Source organism: Crocodylus siamensis, chromosome 5 (assembly GCF_052110815.1).
Source record: "Crocodylus siamensis isolate JL-2025a chromosome 5, ASM5211081v1, whole genome shotgun sequence".
In the NCBI taxonomy this organism is placed as follows: Eukaryota; Metazoa; Chordata; order Crocodylia; family Crocodylidae; genus Crocodylus; species Crocodylus siamensis.
In genome coordinates, this window is record NC_143399.1 from 199,642,018 (window position 1) to 199,658,578 (window position 16,561).

General features: G+C 50.0%; 1 protein-coding gene across 1 annotated transcript; it reads left to right on the forward strand.

The window, feature by feature from the left end:
• Positions 1-6,070: 6,070 nt before the first annotated feature.
• Positions 6,071-7,567, forward strand: LOC149865131 (endogenous retrovirus group FC1 Env polyprotein-like). The gene has a single exon (XM_090049823.1). It carries the CDS (start codon positions 6,071-6,073, stop codon positions 7,565-7,567), a length of 1,497 nt encoding a protein of 498 aa, XP_089905949.1.
• The last annotated feature ends 8,994 nt before the right edge of the window (positions 7,568-16,561 follow it).

Genomic DNA, 16,561 nt, shown 5'->3' on the forward strand with positions numbered 1-16,561 from the left:
CCGGCTGAAGGAACTGTGAGCGGGTACCTGTCCCTCCGGGGAGAAAGTGGGGAAGAATGGGCCGTTCGGCTCACCCCAAGTGCGCTGGGTTGTATTATCCAGGATCCTCGGGCCGTTTACCGCCCAAGGGGGGAGACCGGGACCGTAGCCCTGGCCCGTAAGAAACCTTCGGGCATGGCAACCTCAGGTCCGGACCGAGAATTCGCCCGGTGCATAAAGTATGTGAAGGAGGGTGGTGAGGATACCCCTCCTGACGGGTTTAACTGCCCGACCCTTGCCATCGGGTCTAGGGGGCATGAGCTCTTGGTCCAGCTACGAGAATGCCTGGAGAAGGACGGCAGAAAAATAAAATGGTCGGGACCCCGTTGGAAGAAAGGCCGTATAATAAATGTTCTTTTTCGGGAGTACGTTGTTTTACTGAGGGAGCTAACTGACACTAGGGCCCAGCTCATGGCAGCAACCAGAGCTGTGACACAAAAATTGGCCGAGTGGCCATTACAAGATGGCGCCGACCAAACTGTCAGCGCGCCAAAACCAATGCTGACGTCACGACGCCCAGCTCCACCCATCCCAAGCCCGCCTTCCGGAAAAACCCCGTCTATGGTTCCGCCCACTGAGAGCCAGCCTCCCGCAACAGCGCCACCTGCTGTACGCAAGCCACCACCTCCGTACGTCAGCCAGCGCCACCAGGAGGACGTACGGGAGAATTACACCCAAACGAATAACGAAGACTGCAACAAAGTAATTAAGCACAGCACAGGAACGGAAACAACTGAAACAACAAGCGAAGATAAGACTAACAACGTAACCATAAGGAAATCAAGAGTAAGCACGAATACCACTGGAACCAACACGAATGATGTGACTACAAGAACAATACAAACGAGTACCATCGGAACAAACACAAGCAACGGATTAATAGAAATGACTAAACCAGTAACCAAGATGAATTATACAAATGAAACCATAAGTGCTGATGAAACTGAGAACGACTTCATAAGAGTAACACGAAATAAACCAAGCCAACAACAAAACGATTACACCGAAGAATTAGTGTCTGCTTTTCCCATTGCAGTCCAAAAATGGGTGACTGATCCTCAGGGTCAAACAAGACAGACCATCACGACACGAACCAGAACACGTTCTGAGATGAATGAGTTGAAGAAGGAAACCGGCATACGAAACGATGAAACACCGATTGCCTGGTTGGGGCGTCTAGTAGCAGAAGCAGGGAGTGAGACAATCAACCAAGATGAAGCTCTGCAGCTCGTGCGCAATTCAGCTTTGAGCCGAGCTAAAGTAGTGGACCCGGTGCCAGTGCTGGCCAATTATTATTGGCCAATACCCATTCCAGCTCTGGTTACTGAGGCACTTCAGAGGAAGATCCACACCTGGCACGAGGGACATGCGGGTCGTGCAAGTGCTACCTCACTGGTGTATACAGTTATCGGAGCCTCATACGCCATGTGGAACCCAGCCCACCAAGCTTTAAATCTGACACCTGCTCAGGTGCAGGGGGCATGGCCACACAGATACGTACTGTCATCTGGGGATGTACCTTGTTTACAAGAAGCGGTCGATGCCGCCACTGAAATCTACGGTGGGAACCAAAGTATTACCGCGAGATTATTACTAAGCACATCAGTAAATGGCCCGGTGATACACACTCTGGGACAGCTCGACCAGTTAAGAGGAGCCATGGAGAAGCAACAACATCAAAAGAGTGTAAGCTTCGACAGGGATGAGAAACGGGAATCAAGACATGTACACATGACAGAGCACAATCAAAAAACTACTGATAAAAACCAACGGAAACCACCTCGAGTGTCACCACAGGAAACAAGAAAATATTACTCTCGATCTTCTCCGCCGCCAGCCCGTACAAGTTACTCACCGCCCCAGAGGACCCCTCTAGAAAGAGCAATGTTTGGGTTCCTTCTGGAAAAATCTGGCCTAAATAAGGAACAACTGAGAGCCCTAAGAGATGAGGGACAGCGAGCTCTCGCCAGAGCTTTAGGGTTCATTGAGAGACAGAAGCCAAAAAACGAGTGATCGCCATCAGCGGAAGTCCGGCGATCGATGGCTTGACCGGCTCAGAAAAGCGACAAACGGACTCAGCAATCGAAGTAACACAAAGCGAACGTAAGCGAGACGAACCTAAACTGAACTCAAACGAGGAAACGATTAACGAATTGAAACAAAGCGAACTTAAACGTAATGAAGCAAAACTAAGCGGACAAACCGAACTGAAACGGCGTAACCCAGAACGAAACGAACCAAAGCGTAACGAATCCACACGGAGCGAAACTCAACGAAGCGAATCCAAACGACGAAATGAAAAAACCGAAGTAAAGCGAAGAAAACAAACCAAACTTGAAGAAACCGTGATAACTGAACCGAAACGTACCAAAACGAAACCAAACCTGAAGCGTAATGAAACCACACGAAACGAATCGAAACAAAACCAAGAAATACCAAGCGTAACGGAAACTATTTTGTCTGAAGGAGTACAGGAGGGGGTTGGAGAAGAAGACATGGAAGCCCGAACCGGAAAATGAAAGATATTGGTAGCGACGAACCACACGAAACTCTTTGATAGCGATCCTCGACCATACGCCTCAATAGAGATACAGAACCCCGATGATCCACACGACATCACTACGGCAAGATTCCTACTAGATACAGGGGCCCAGGTTAATGTCATCAAACCGTCGATCCCACATCATCGTACCAACAAGGTAATGATGGTTCAAAGCCTCAATGCTGCTACCGCAACAGCTCGTGTGAAATTTACCGTCAAGGGCCATCCCAAACGACTGGATGCGGTCCTCGGGAACGTGAACATTTTAGGAATCCCCGGCATTCGCACTTTGGAATTGAAACATAAGGTGTCAGAAGTCCTACCTATCATGACTGTACCTAGACCAGAGTGGCATACACCCTCGCTAAAAATCCACTCCCTATGGCGGTATACTCCGATACCAACGAAGGTGCATCTTCAGGATCCTCTGGACACCTTGCTAGACGACTTGGTCCGTGAAGGCTCCATCAGGCGAATACAGGCGAGCACTTACCTTTCCCCAGGTTGGGGGATACCAAAGCCTGGAAGAACAGACGCCGTACGTCTCGTTGTGGATTATCGTGAGGTTAATAGACGTTGTGTAGCACTGACCCAACCTTCATCGAGTACGCTGCCACAGAACCTATATGAGATGGCCAATTATCAAGCCCATGACTGGGTGGGCACGACTATAGATCTGAAGAACATGTTCTATTCCATACCTATCGACGACTCTGAGGGTATCCTCAACATGTGCATCAGAGGGAAAATGTTTCACTGGAACGTATGTCCGCAGGGCTATCGAAATGCTCCAGCCTTAGCCACCAGTGCTATGAACGATACCCTTGACAGATTCACCAAAAGCAACGAAATCGCCAAGTCCATCCGAATCTGGGCTTACCTCGATGACATCGCCATCATGGGTAGGAACGCAACCGAAGTAACCCAAACCACGACCGATCTCATCCAACATTTAACTACTGAAGGATGGATCGTAAATAAAGAAAAATCTCAACTGCACCCGACGAGTGAGATCACATTCTTAGGGACTACCTTTACTCGTGACCTCCGTAAAGGCGTGGCCCACGATGATCTCTCCTTTGATTTATGGAAAAACAAAGAATTATCAAAGAAGGTAGACTTTCAATCCCTGCTGGGAAGATTGAATTGGGTCCGACATTTCATCACTCCTGATCATCTCCCAGTTATAGCTCGGATTCAGAGGCAAATTCGAGAGAAGTCCAGGCGCCAAACCCCCTGGACCACAAAGGATGATAAAGCATTACACAACCTCGTAATATAGATTCGGGGAACGAATCTTCACGCGATTGATTTTGATTCGCCATTAACGGTCACGGTGGGATTTACAACAGAGCACATTTTCACCACGGTAAAGAATACAGATGAAACTTAGTATTTCTCGCTCATCGTACCATCCGCACGAACCAACATCGATATGGTGCCATAGGCAAAACCCTCCTAGCCGCTCAGCTGGCAGAACCACTCGCTGTCAGCCAAGGGCGATTGCAGGCAGTAGGAGCAACTTTGATACCTCGCCTAGCTCACGACCGACCCGATCCATGTTTCCATGGAGAACCAGCCACATGGAGTGCTTTAGTCTTAAATCACTTATACCATTGGAATGCATGGAAGTACGAGGATCTACCACCACCCCCGATCATTGACACAACACTACACCTCACATTGTACGGAACAACCCAGCCGGCTTGGATGGCGTCGGATGGTTCCACCCGTGAAGGCGGGAAGTATGGTTTTTATTGTCATCCATGCTGCATACACGATATCAAACCCGGCTGTGAGTCAGCCCAACGTAATGAACTCCTGGGATTCCGTGCAGTTACACAGCACTGCTTAGAAAACCACGATGCGACTCTCCCCGTCCCAATCATCGCTATAGATTCTCATTACATCTACGAGATAATAACTGGTACGACTAAACCAACTGAACACCTTGACATTTGGGAAGACACATACCGACTGTTGTCGCAGTTCACGATCCTACCACTAGTCCGCCACACGCGTTCCCATAGGAATGACACCGACCCGGTACACGCTACAATCGATGAGTTGCTACGACCAGTACCTAATGATGAAGTACTCCCCCTAGACGATACGAGCGAACCCTCGCCACGACTAGTACCTACTGATGAAATATTCCCCTTAGACGATACGAGCGAACCCAGGCCACGACTAGTAACTAATGATGAAGTATTCACCCTAGACGAGACGAGCGAACCCATTTGTATTGACCCCTACCTCACTTGGTTGCACGAGCGATGGACTCATCCAGGCCCCAAGGCATGCTACTCCCGATGGCGTGAGACCATAGTAGAAAAGCCACAGTATGGCTTACATCGTGACTGGAGGCGCGTAGTCCAAGCCTGCGCAGCCTGTGCAAAGGAGAAAGTACATCCAACGAGGAGCACGCAAGGAGCCCTCGCAAAAGAAAATTTCAACCCAGGGCTAACCTGGCAAGTCGACCTTTTTGGGCCATTACCCGGAGCCTCGATCCCAAATACGGGGCTACTCGTTATCGATCTCGGCTCTCGGCTAATGACCGTCGTACCCCTTCGGAAGTCCCACGCCGCAGCAGTTACTACAGCCTTAACCGCCGTCTTCGCGATGTGGCAAGTTCCCACCACAATACAATCGGATGGTGGGCCACCTTTTACGTCGAACACTGTCGAAAAATTCGCTAGGTCATATAACATCACATGGCATCATCATCTTCCTTACCATCCCCAGTCCAATGGGGTTGTGGAACGGGCCATAGGACTTTATAAAGAAGCGCTCCGAGTAACGGGAAATGGGAGTTATCGAAATTGGACAGTCCGTAATCATGAGATCCTAATTAATCTGAATGCGACCAAACCCTTGTGGGAACAATCTACGGAAAAACCAGTCGAACCATGGGATAAGAAATTTGCAGACAACGAGTTAGTGTGGGTCTCCCTTCCAGACCATAACCATCGCCATCCTAAAGTTTTGCAAGGCGTAATACAATCTGCAGAGAGCTATCCGAACACCTACTTGGTCACCCTTACAGATAGCGGACGGACCATACTCACCCACCACAACTGGCTATCGAGACGCTCTAATACAGAAACGATTCTACCACAAAACGTTAACGATACCAATGATACTACTTAAAGTCACAGCTCCTGTCCTCCCAGCAAGGGGGCAACTGTTTGTCCCTTATTAAGTGCTGGAAGGTACAGGAGAAAGAGGTCTATAGATAAAAAGGACGCATTCTGTTGTTTTGTTTATGTTTGTCGTTTCAGGTTATCGGATCATTCCTCAGAGGATTTGACAGGAGCCTGGAAATTAGAGTGACAACTTAAATCAGACATGGCTACAAAGATGCCAAGAAGACAAAAGGACTTTGGAGTACTCTGGGTTTTGATGTGCTGTAAATATGTTACTTTTGTGTCTGCGGTATCGATCTCAGATTCTGAGCGGTCTCAAAATTCGGTTCTGTACTTGTTATCAATGTGGGCTAATGCCACGGGAGACGACGAGAATGGTGAGGGATTGACCGCGTGTCTTAAAATCTCTCTGTCCGTAGAGGATTCGGTCCTCATCCCATATTCAGTACCGTTTGACATCGAAACATGGTTTACCAAGGTCTCAGAAAGTGGGGAGAATGTTATCAATATCTCTGTCCCCTTGATGGGAGGAGGCTATATTCTGACTAGTTACACTTGGCCCCGTGGATTTAATCTCACCACTCTCTCGCTAATCACTCGACCACCTCGTGAGGAGTGCTGGGAAAGGGAAGCTCCGTGCGCTTGTTCCACTATCCCATGGGGGATACACCTCGAAGGTGAGGATTGGTCTCGACCAGACATGTCGCTAAAGTGGGACCCCCGCTCAATTATCCCACCTTGGCACCTCACCCTCGTTCCCAGGGGAAGGAAAACTTCCGATCCTGAGGTCGTCTTCTCACCCCTCGTAAAGCCTACTCCCTTGGTGGTGTGGAACGAATCATTAACAATCGATCTAACTCCGCCAGGACCCAGGGGGAACAATTCATGGTTTAGTTTTTATTACCCCATATTACGAGCGGTATTAGTAAGTGCTCTCTGCCATGGTGTGGAACAACCCATTAGACAATCCGGCCCCCCGGAAAGGACTAGGCATGCTTTTCCTGCCCCAGGTCGATGCTCTGAATTGAGTACACCAGCACCTTTGGGAATGGTATGGGCATGCTCGGACGGGCGATTGTACACCACCCTACCAGCTACATTATCAGGTGTACAGTGTTTCTTGAGTTCGATTTTATTTTGTCCACCCCTACAGGCTTCCACGGCACACCCGCCGAGTCCCCTCGTGTCACACCGAGATAAAAGATCTCGTACTCCGGTGTGGAGTTCTTTAACGAGTGGGGAAAAAGTTGCCCAGGGACTCAGTTGGGGTTTTGAGGGTCTCTTTTTCTGGGGACTCGCAATCGCCAAAGCCCGGATAGCATTAGCACAACTTTCTGAGCAGGTTGAGTTACTCGCAAATCATACGGCCACGGGTTTTGACCTCGTAGACCAACAACTACAAGCAGTGTCGCGCATGACTATGCAGAACCGATTGGCGCTAGATGCACTCCTCATCCAGCAGGGAGGACTGTGCCAGTATTTGAATCTGTCCCACGATATGTGCTGCATAGCCATCCCTAATGTCAGCGTCCCACTACAAGGTCAAATCATCAAAATCCGAAAAATTGCAGAGGAGGTCAATTCCACTGCGGGAATAGGAAAAGGATGGCTGTCTAGAATATTCAATTGGTTGGGCTTTAATGTGTCGTCATGGCTAACGAATTTGTTAACACCATTGTTATCGTTTTTATTCGTGTTCTTAGTTATCGTTCTTATTGTTAGTTGTATTTCTAAGATTCTGACACGGAAGGTTTCAGCTTTGTCGGTACACGTGTATTCCATCGTTCCCTCTCCCGATAAGTTTCGGAACGACGACAACACCGAGGGGGAGGAGGTATAATTCGGCCTTCTAGCTTCTGTGCTGACAGCAAGGGGGCATGTCATGGAAATTTTGAGTATATGCTGCCAGCACAGAAGAGGTTAAACTGACACGCGCAGTTTGAAGCTGTGAGTGGAAATTTCCAAGGCTCACCCAGTCCTTGCCCCCTGGGTGACCTGCGGAGCTGTCAATCATTGTTGACCTACTTTCCCCACAGACGCATGCTCAGATTGTCAGCTCCTGACTGAGAGCATGCTCAGTCAGAACCTGACATGAGGTAATCGGACTAGAAATTTCTCTGCGGAGAGCACGTTGATTGGCTACTAAATTGATATAAAAGTTCTGTGAGCCCCTCCCTCGGGGGGAGATCGCGTGGACCGGAGACAGAGGCTGCTGCTGCAGGGACTGTTCTCTGAGTCAGGCTCTTAGGTCTATTGATCTCTTCCCTCACTCGGCTTTCGTGCTGCTTACGGCGATTGTATTGCGATTTTGTATTCTCGGCTTCTGATTTACCTCGGTATTGACTTTTGGCTTACGATTTCGGATCACCCTCTGGACTTTGTTTAACCCGGTTCTGAATCATCGACCTCGGCTTCCTTCACCAACTACGACTCTGCTCACCCCTCCAACTGACGTCTCCGCTGCATCACCTTCTGGCTCCTGACCTCGGCTTTCTCATTCGACTACCCGATTTGTCCATTGCTGTGGACTGGCGTCACGCGGTTCATCATCACCGTGTTACAGTTCGTTTTGTTGTTTGTAATCCCCATTTATGAGCTGTTGACCAGCCCTGGGACTAGGTCTTCGGACTGAACCTCGTGGGCCAACAGACCCCTTTGTTGTTAATTGTTTGTTTGTGTTTCAAAACTGTAACTGAAGACCTTTCTGCCTACGCCTGAAGCGTAAGTCAAATAAATTCACCTGTTCTTTCTAAATCCGCTCCGAGTCCCTAACTCCAGACTCTACGCCGCTAATCCCACCTGTCCGTATCTAATTGCCACCCCGGCCCACCGTGACCTTGGGGCCCGATCCTTCGGTTTTCCCCGACATTGACCAGTTCTGGGACTACGGAGCCGGCAGCCGCACCTAGCTTTGGACTAGTTCCGCTGTTGGACAGCAAGGGCTGTCTCTGGAACCTCGTGAACCAACAGACACCCTATAGATTAAGAAACACTAACAACTTACTCTAAGTCGTCTACTTGTGCCAACTCGGTGAACCTTGAGGGCGGCTATAAAGCTACCTCAATCTTGCCCCACAAGCCGCGCGCTCGCACAGCTCCGCAAAGCCCGCGGCTCCCCTAAGCGGTGCCAGAACCGCTAGTCTGGCATTCCGCTACATAGGGGAGGTTGGAGCCTTGGAGACATCTGCCGGGACACATGTCCACTCTGAGGCACCCTCAAACGGGACCCCCTTCACTGAGAGACTAACCAAAGTCATGGCAGGTGAGTTTGGGGGACTCCCCAAAAGTAATCGAGGTACCCTCTGGGGTCTACGTGAGGTTCCCTGGCGAACAAGATCAGCTGCTCGGGGAAAGGCATCTCAGGAGCAAACCTTCTAGTGAAGACAGGCACAAAGTGCTGCATTGGCCGGGAAGATAGAGAACCCCAACTTGGCAGCATATACCAATATGCAACCAGCAACCATGGCCCCTACTGATATTCTTGGATAGAACCTACAGGTCCTAACCCACATCTTATACTTGCAGCAGATGATGATGGATCGCCAGCAGGACTGGCTCTGGCACAGCCTGGCGTCTTCTAAAGTGCCGAAGATGACAAGGGATGATGACCTGGAGACCTACATTGAGGCATTTGAATGCCACGCCCTCACGATGAGGCCCGACAAAGTGTATTGGGCTAGTGAGCTAGCATGCTAGTGATGGGCAAGACTGAGGCCGTATACCAAGGCCTCCCAAGAGATGACACCTGCAATTACGAATGCATGAAGGCAGCCATCCTGTACAGGCTGGAGATCAATCGGGAACATTACCACCAGCTGTTCTGGGCCAAGAAAGGGCCCAATGAGAAGCCGCCTAGGATACTGCTACAACTGCTGTGGGATCTGCTAGACAAATGGGTAAATCCAGCAGGACATGACTGGGAGTCCCTCGTGGATCAGATCCTCCTGGAGCACTTTCAACATGACCTGGAGGAGCAAACACATCGCTGGGTTCGTCAGCACGCACTGCGCACATGTGATGACGCCCTGAAGTTGGCAGAGGCCTTCACTACATCTGAGGCCAGCTACCCCCGGGAGAGACGGAACCCTGGACCTCTTTCGGTGCTGCCGAAGGAGCCTGAGCATAGACATCTGCCCATCCGGGGGGCAACTAGGGATACTGTATGCTTCCGGCGTGGGCAAAATGGCCACTTCTTGAGGGAATGTCCTAGTAACCCTTCCCAACGTTGGCTCCCTGATAACGGGCTGAAGTTGCAAGCAGAGGGAAGGAGAGAACTTGAGGCAAGTGAGCCCATGGATTGCAGCTATGCGGTCAGGAGAGATGATGTTATGTGGAGTTGCCCCGTTGTCAAAACCTGGGTGGACAGACATCCCATACAGGCTACATTAGACTTGGGACATGCCCAGTCTTTAGAGAGGGCCGTCTTGGTGCAGCCTCGGGGCGGGGAAAGGGCCAACCCAGTGGAAGTGGCATTAATCGACAGTAGGTACGCCTCCGCATAATGGAGCACCAAGGAGAGCTCCTGGTGGGGATAGTGCTCCAGCTAGCCTGCGAAATGCTGCTGGGCCGGGACTGGGTGCCACTATATGACACCCTAGATAGGGTATGTGATGCTGAAGTGGCACGTAAAAAGGTACGAAGTCGTGAGGGGCAGCTGGGTGAAGTGGAAGAGAGTGAAGAATCGGTGGATGAAGCAGAGGACATTGACCTCAGTGTGTCACCAGCAGCCTACAGTTCCAGGAAGCACAGGAGGAAGACCCGGAATTTAGGATGCTTTGGACACAGGTTTGCGACGCCGGAGACAACCTGACTCCGCCGACTGACGAGACTCCAGTGTAAGAAACCAACTTCTTTACCGCATGCAAGTGGACAGGTGGGATGGAACCGAAGGCACACAGCTAGTGGTGCCCACCTGGTTCCATCACATAATATGGCAGTTGGCGCATTCTAGCCTTGCTGGAGGGCATGTGGGGCAAGACACAACCATCGCAAGGGTGACAAGGTTGTTTTTCTGGCCAGTGGTGAGGGAGGAGGTAGTGCGTCAATATACAGCCTGCCCCAAGCATCAGAAAATGAAGGACGAACGCCCTGTGTGGGCTCCCCTCAAACCCATGCCTGTCATAGATGTACTGTTCTTGCAGATATCTTTGGACATCATAGAACCTCTTCCTCACAGCAGCGCTGAGCATCGGTACATACTGGTCTTTGTGAACTACACCACCCGGTACCCGGAGACCATCCCGCTGCGGGCTGTGACCGCTCCATGGATCGCTAAAGAATTAATAAAGTGGACAGTGAGGATGGGGATACCAAAGGAAATATTAACTGACCAAGGCCCAAATTTTATGTCTGAGGTACTGAGGGTGATGTACCGCACTCTGCGGATTAAACACCTGCGCACCTCAGTGTACCATCCCCAACTAACGGCCTGGTGGAACGCCTTAATGGTATGATAAAGAGGACATTACAGCATTGCATACAAAGGGATCCTTGGAAGTGGGACCTGCTCCTACCACTGGTGTTATTCACCATCTGAGATACCCCTCAGGACACAATGAAGTACTCCCCATTTGAGTTAGTATTAGGACATCGCCTGAGAAGGCTTTTACAGGTCGAGGGAGGCATGGGAGCGAGATGCAGGACACGCCTGAGAACCGACCGCCTACCAACAGGGATTCCAACAAAAAGTAAGAATGGCTCAGGACCTGGTGTGTGAAAATGTGTGGTTAACGCAGGCCCACCAGAAGGAGAGATATGCTAGTCATGCTAAAGAAAGAGTATTTGAGCCAGGACAGAAGGTACTGGTACTCCTTCCTGTCACAACCAAATTTAATAAGAGTGCTGGCTAACAGAGTGTTAAGCAGAGACAAGCACAGACAAGCTGTGGAAAATCCCCGGAGGGCTAGTGAGCATACCCAGCACGTGCCCCATTAATTGACCCCACGCTTGTTAATCATGATTGTGCCATGAGGTAATCTGAGTTGGCAACATGCGCATGCCCAGGCTTATACCAGAAGGAGCTAGAACTTTCCAAAAGGGGAACTATTTGATTGGCTGACCGAATCATATTTAAGGCTTGTAAGTTTCTGCCCACAGCGGAGACCAGAGACCAGAGGAGACTATATAGATCTGAGCAGAGATTGCTACAGCGAAGACTGCCTCAGGCCTAGAATCCTGGTTCGTAAGAGCCACTGGTCTCCCCGCCACCGTCGTATCCCAGTGTACCCCGTCCTAGATGGGGAAAGGCAGCAAGAAGGCACAGCAGCCCCCCTGGCTCTCTAGCGGACCTCCTGTGGCTAAAAAGGAAAGCCTACAAAGGATGGAGAACGGGATTCACCTCCAAGGAGGATTACTCCGCGCTGGTCCGGTCCTGCAGGAAGCAAACCAGGAAAGCCAAGGCTGCAACTGAACTCCAACTAGCTTCAGGCATCAAGGACAACAAAAAGTCCTTTTTCAGATATGTGGGGAGCCGGAGGAAAAGCAAGGGCAATGTTGGACCCCTGCTAAACCAGATGGGGCAACTGACAACTGACGCCCAGGAAAAAGCCAACCTATTAAATAGGTACTTTGCGTCAGTCTTTCATCAGTCACACGGGATGCCCATGCCTGCTATGGGACAGGGAAATCTGGGTGAGGGGGATCCCCTACCCTCCATCAATGCTGACCTCGTGAAGGAACACCTTGAGAAGCTGGATACCTTCAAGTCAGCCGGCCCTGACAACCTGCACCCCAGGGTACTCAAGGAGCTGGCGAGCCTCATAGCCCAGCCCCTGGCAAGGATCTTTGAAAACTCCTGGCGCTCTGGTGTAGTGCCCGAAGACTGGAAGAAGGCCAATGTGGTGCCGATCTTCAAGAAAGGGAGGAGAGTGGATCCGGCTAACTACAGGCCCATTAGCCTGACTTCTATCCTGGGGAAGATCTTAGAAAAGTTTATTAAGGAGGCCATCCTTGAGGGACTGGGCCAGGCTAACATCCTAAGGGACAGCCAGCACGTGTTTGTTGCGGGTAGGTCTTGTTTGACCAACCTCATTTCCTTCTATGACCAGGTGACCTATCACCTGGACAAGGGAGAAGAGATTGATGTCATAGATCTTGACTTCAAAAAAGCTTTTGATCTGGTATCCCACAATCACCTCTTGGCCAAACTGCCCAGTTGTGGCTTTGGCTCCACCACGATCCGCTGGCTGGGAAATTGGCTCCGTGGTCGGACCCAGAGCGTTGTGATTGATGGCGGTCACTCATCGTGGTGCCCTGTGACCAGTGGGGTCCCTCAAGGCTCTGTCCTGGGACCCATACTATTCAACATCTTCATTAACGATGTGGAAATTGGAGTCAGGAGTGGACTGGCCAAGTTCGCCGATGACACCAAACTTTGGGGCAAAGCATCCACGCCAGAAGATAGGCGGGTGATCCAGGCTGACCTGGACAAGCTCAGCAAATGGGCGGACGAGAACCTCATGGTGTTTAACACCGAAAAATGCAAGGGTCTCCACCTTGGGAGGAAAAACCTGCAGCACCCTTATAGGCTCGGCAGTGCTACGTTGGTTAGCACTACAGAAGAAAAAGACTTGGGGGTCATCATTGACCACAAGATGAACATGAGCCTCCAATGCGATGCTGCGGATAGTAAAGCAACCAAAATGCTGGCGTGCATCCATAGATGCTTCTCGAGCAAATCCTGGGACGTCATTCTCTCCTTGTACTCGGCCTTGGTGAGGCCGCAGCTGGAGTACTGCGTCCAGTTTTGGGCTCCACAATTCAAAAAGGATGTGGAGAAGTTTGAGAGAGTCCAGAGAAGAGCCACGCACATGATCAGAGGTCAGGAAAACAGATCTTACGATGACAGGCTGAGAGTCATGGGACTCTTTAGCCTGGAAAAGCGCAGGCTCAGGGGTGATCTGATGGCCACCTATAAGTTTATCAGGGGTGACCACCAGGATCTGGGGGAACGTCTGTTCACCAGAGCGCCCCAAGGGATGACGAGGTCGAACGGTCACAAACTCCTGCAAGACCGTTTCAGGCTGGACATAAGGAAGAATTTCTTTACTGTCCGAGCCCCCAAGGTCTGGAACAGTCTGCCATTGAAGGTGGTTCAAGCACCTACACTGAACACCTTCAAGAGTAAATTGGATGCTTATCTCGCTGGGATCCTATGACCCCAGCTGACTTCCTGCCCTTTGGGCAGGGGGCTGGACTCGATGATCTCCCGAGGTCCCTTCCAGCCCTAATGTCTATGAAATCTACGAAATCTGTACGAGAAAAGCTAGGGGGAGGCTGGGGGAGAGTGTGATTTAGTATAAGAAGAACTGTGGCAAGGCTGGCCAAGAAAAAAAAGTCCTTGGCAGTGTTTCTTTCTTATCAGGTGCAAGATGCAAACTGTGCATTTCTAACAATACTCCATTTCTAACAATATTATAACAATACTCCATTTCTAACATCACAATGGGACCCTTCCCGTTCCCATCACTGCCACTGACTCCCAATACAAGATCGTAACAGGAACAGCCTCCCGAACAGAACGTCTTGCGTTATGGGATGAGGTTTACACGCTACTATCTGAATTTTCTATACTGCCATTAATAAAGCATACAAGGTCCCACCAGATCAACACTGATCCCATCCATGAGAAAATCGACAAACTTTTAGAAGATTCTACCCATGCCGATGTGCTTATCACAAAAGCCACTGACGAATCCGTATGTGTTGACCCATACCTTAACTGGCTACATGAGCACTGAGGCCATCCGGGTCCCCAGGGCTGTTACCAAAAGTGGCGCCAGGCATCCAACAACCCGAGATAGATTTCACACAGGGACTGGAAAAGAGTGACCCAGGCTTGTAAAGCCTGTGCAAAAGAAAAAGCTCATCCAACTGGGAATACAAAGGGCGCCCTAGATAAGGACACCTTTGCCCTAGGGAAGCTTGTGGCAAGTGGATCTCCTCGGTCCTCTACCCGGAGCAGCAGTCCCGAACAAAGGACTAATCGTTGTATATGTAGGGACAAGTCAATTAACCGTTATGCCTCTTCGGAAGACACACGCTATGGCAGTCATCACAGCTTTGACAAGTGTCTTCGCAGTTTGGAAGGTAACTACTATCCAATCAGACAGCGGACCGCCATTTATGTCAAGCGCAATCGATAAATTTGCCAAACTCCACAACATCGAATGGCATCACCATCTACCCTATCACCCCCAATCAAATGGGGTTGTTGACCGGGCCGTAGGCCTATATAAAGAAGCCTTACGTGTCAAAGGCCACGGCACCTATAAGAACTGGACTAAGCTAAATCATGAAGCGGTAATGAATCTAAATTCGGAGAAATGGTTTTGGGTAGAAAGCGACATAAAACCGATGGAACCCTGGAAATGGAAAGTCAAAACGGTTGAATGTGTATGGGTCTCTCTACCAGACCCTAACAACCGTCACCCGTTGTGATAACCCGGAGTTAAATTGTTTTAAAGTTGCTTAAATTGTTTTACATAACCTGGGGACAGCCTGCAGTTGAAAGGTTTGTCTCAAACATTGTGAGCAAGCACATTGCCGCAGGTGCTGACTCAGTGGTGACAAGTGCTGGGGAAAGTGGGAAGCAATGCAGATCAGCGCACTGTAACAGCCTCCTTAAGCTGCAGCTTGAGTAAAGTTGGTTGTTTGCTGATCTGAGCATGTGCAAAACAAAGGTCACATTGCGGTCAACTCAGCTACCACCAGAAACCCCCAGGGAGCCCGCTGACTTGAATGGGGAAGCTTCTGGAACTTTAGATTGCGTAAGTCCGAGTGATTGACAGCCAGAGGCAGAGCCCTCCCGAGGGAAGGAGATAAAAGGCGGACAGGGAAAACACGTGCTCGTCGACCCATCACCCGCGGATCAAGAAAGAAGCACCGGCAACAGAAACACGCGCCGACAACACAGGATCCAGCGGTGGTAATATCTCTCTCTCTCTCTTTTCTCTTTTTCTCTCAAGTTCTCCTTTCTTCTCTTTGCCTCGTGAATATTTTCCAGGAATAAATCTTGACCAAGGGTTTTATTGTTGTTATTAAGTTAACCAAAATAAAGCAGCAAGTTGTTTACTCTGAGAGTGTTGTCTAACCACGCCGCACAGAGGATTGCAAAAGCACCTCTTCCTTCACCCACTGAGTGGGACGGGACATTTAATTGGCGTCACGAACAGGATCCTCTGTGTGCAGCGGCTGGTGGTTAGTAATCAGGGGATATTAGCCTGAGTGCTAAGAAAGGAGGACTGATTTTCGACTGAGTTCGAAACCTCTGGCAGGAAGGTCATGGCAACCCGGGAAAAGCCCGACCTGAACTGCTCCCCTCTTCTGGAACTATTGAAAGAATATAAGGCATGTCCAGCTCCAGCTGGGCATCGGTGGGCTGAGGAGAATTGGCAATCCCCAGACACCGTGGCTGAATGAATAAAAACCTTGGCCAAGGAACAGAAACAGAGGCGAGGAAAAGGAAAGGCTTTAGTTTGTGGGGTGCTGGGAGCAGCTTTGTTAGCCGCCCAGGACAGGCTTGTTGTAAAACAAGCAGAAAGGAAGGTGACAATCCTTGCAGGAGTTAGTGAGAAACCTGCGAGCTGAGTTGACAGCAGAGAAGGAGAAACGTAGCCAAGCTGAGGTGGCTTTAGCAAATGAGAAGGTAGCCTTAGCAACCGAGAGATTGACAGTTGGAAAGTTACAGTGCAATCTTAAAGAAGCTTTTGAAAGGGAGAAGGAGCTGAGAGTGTCATTAACCCGACAATGCAAAGAATATTCAGTAGCGAGTGAAGTACCGTATTTTTCGGACCATAAGACGCACTTTTTTCCCCCCAAAAGTGGGGGGAAAACG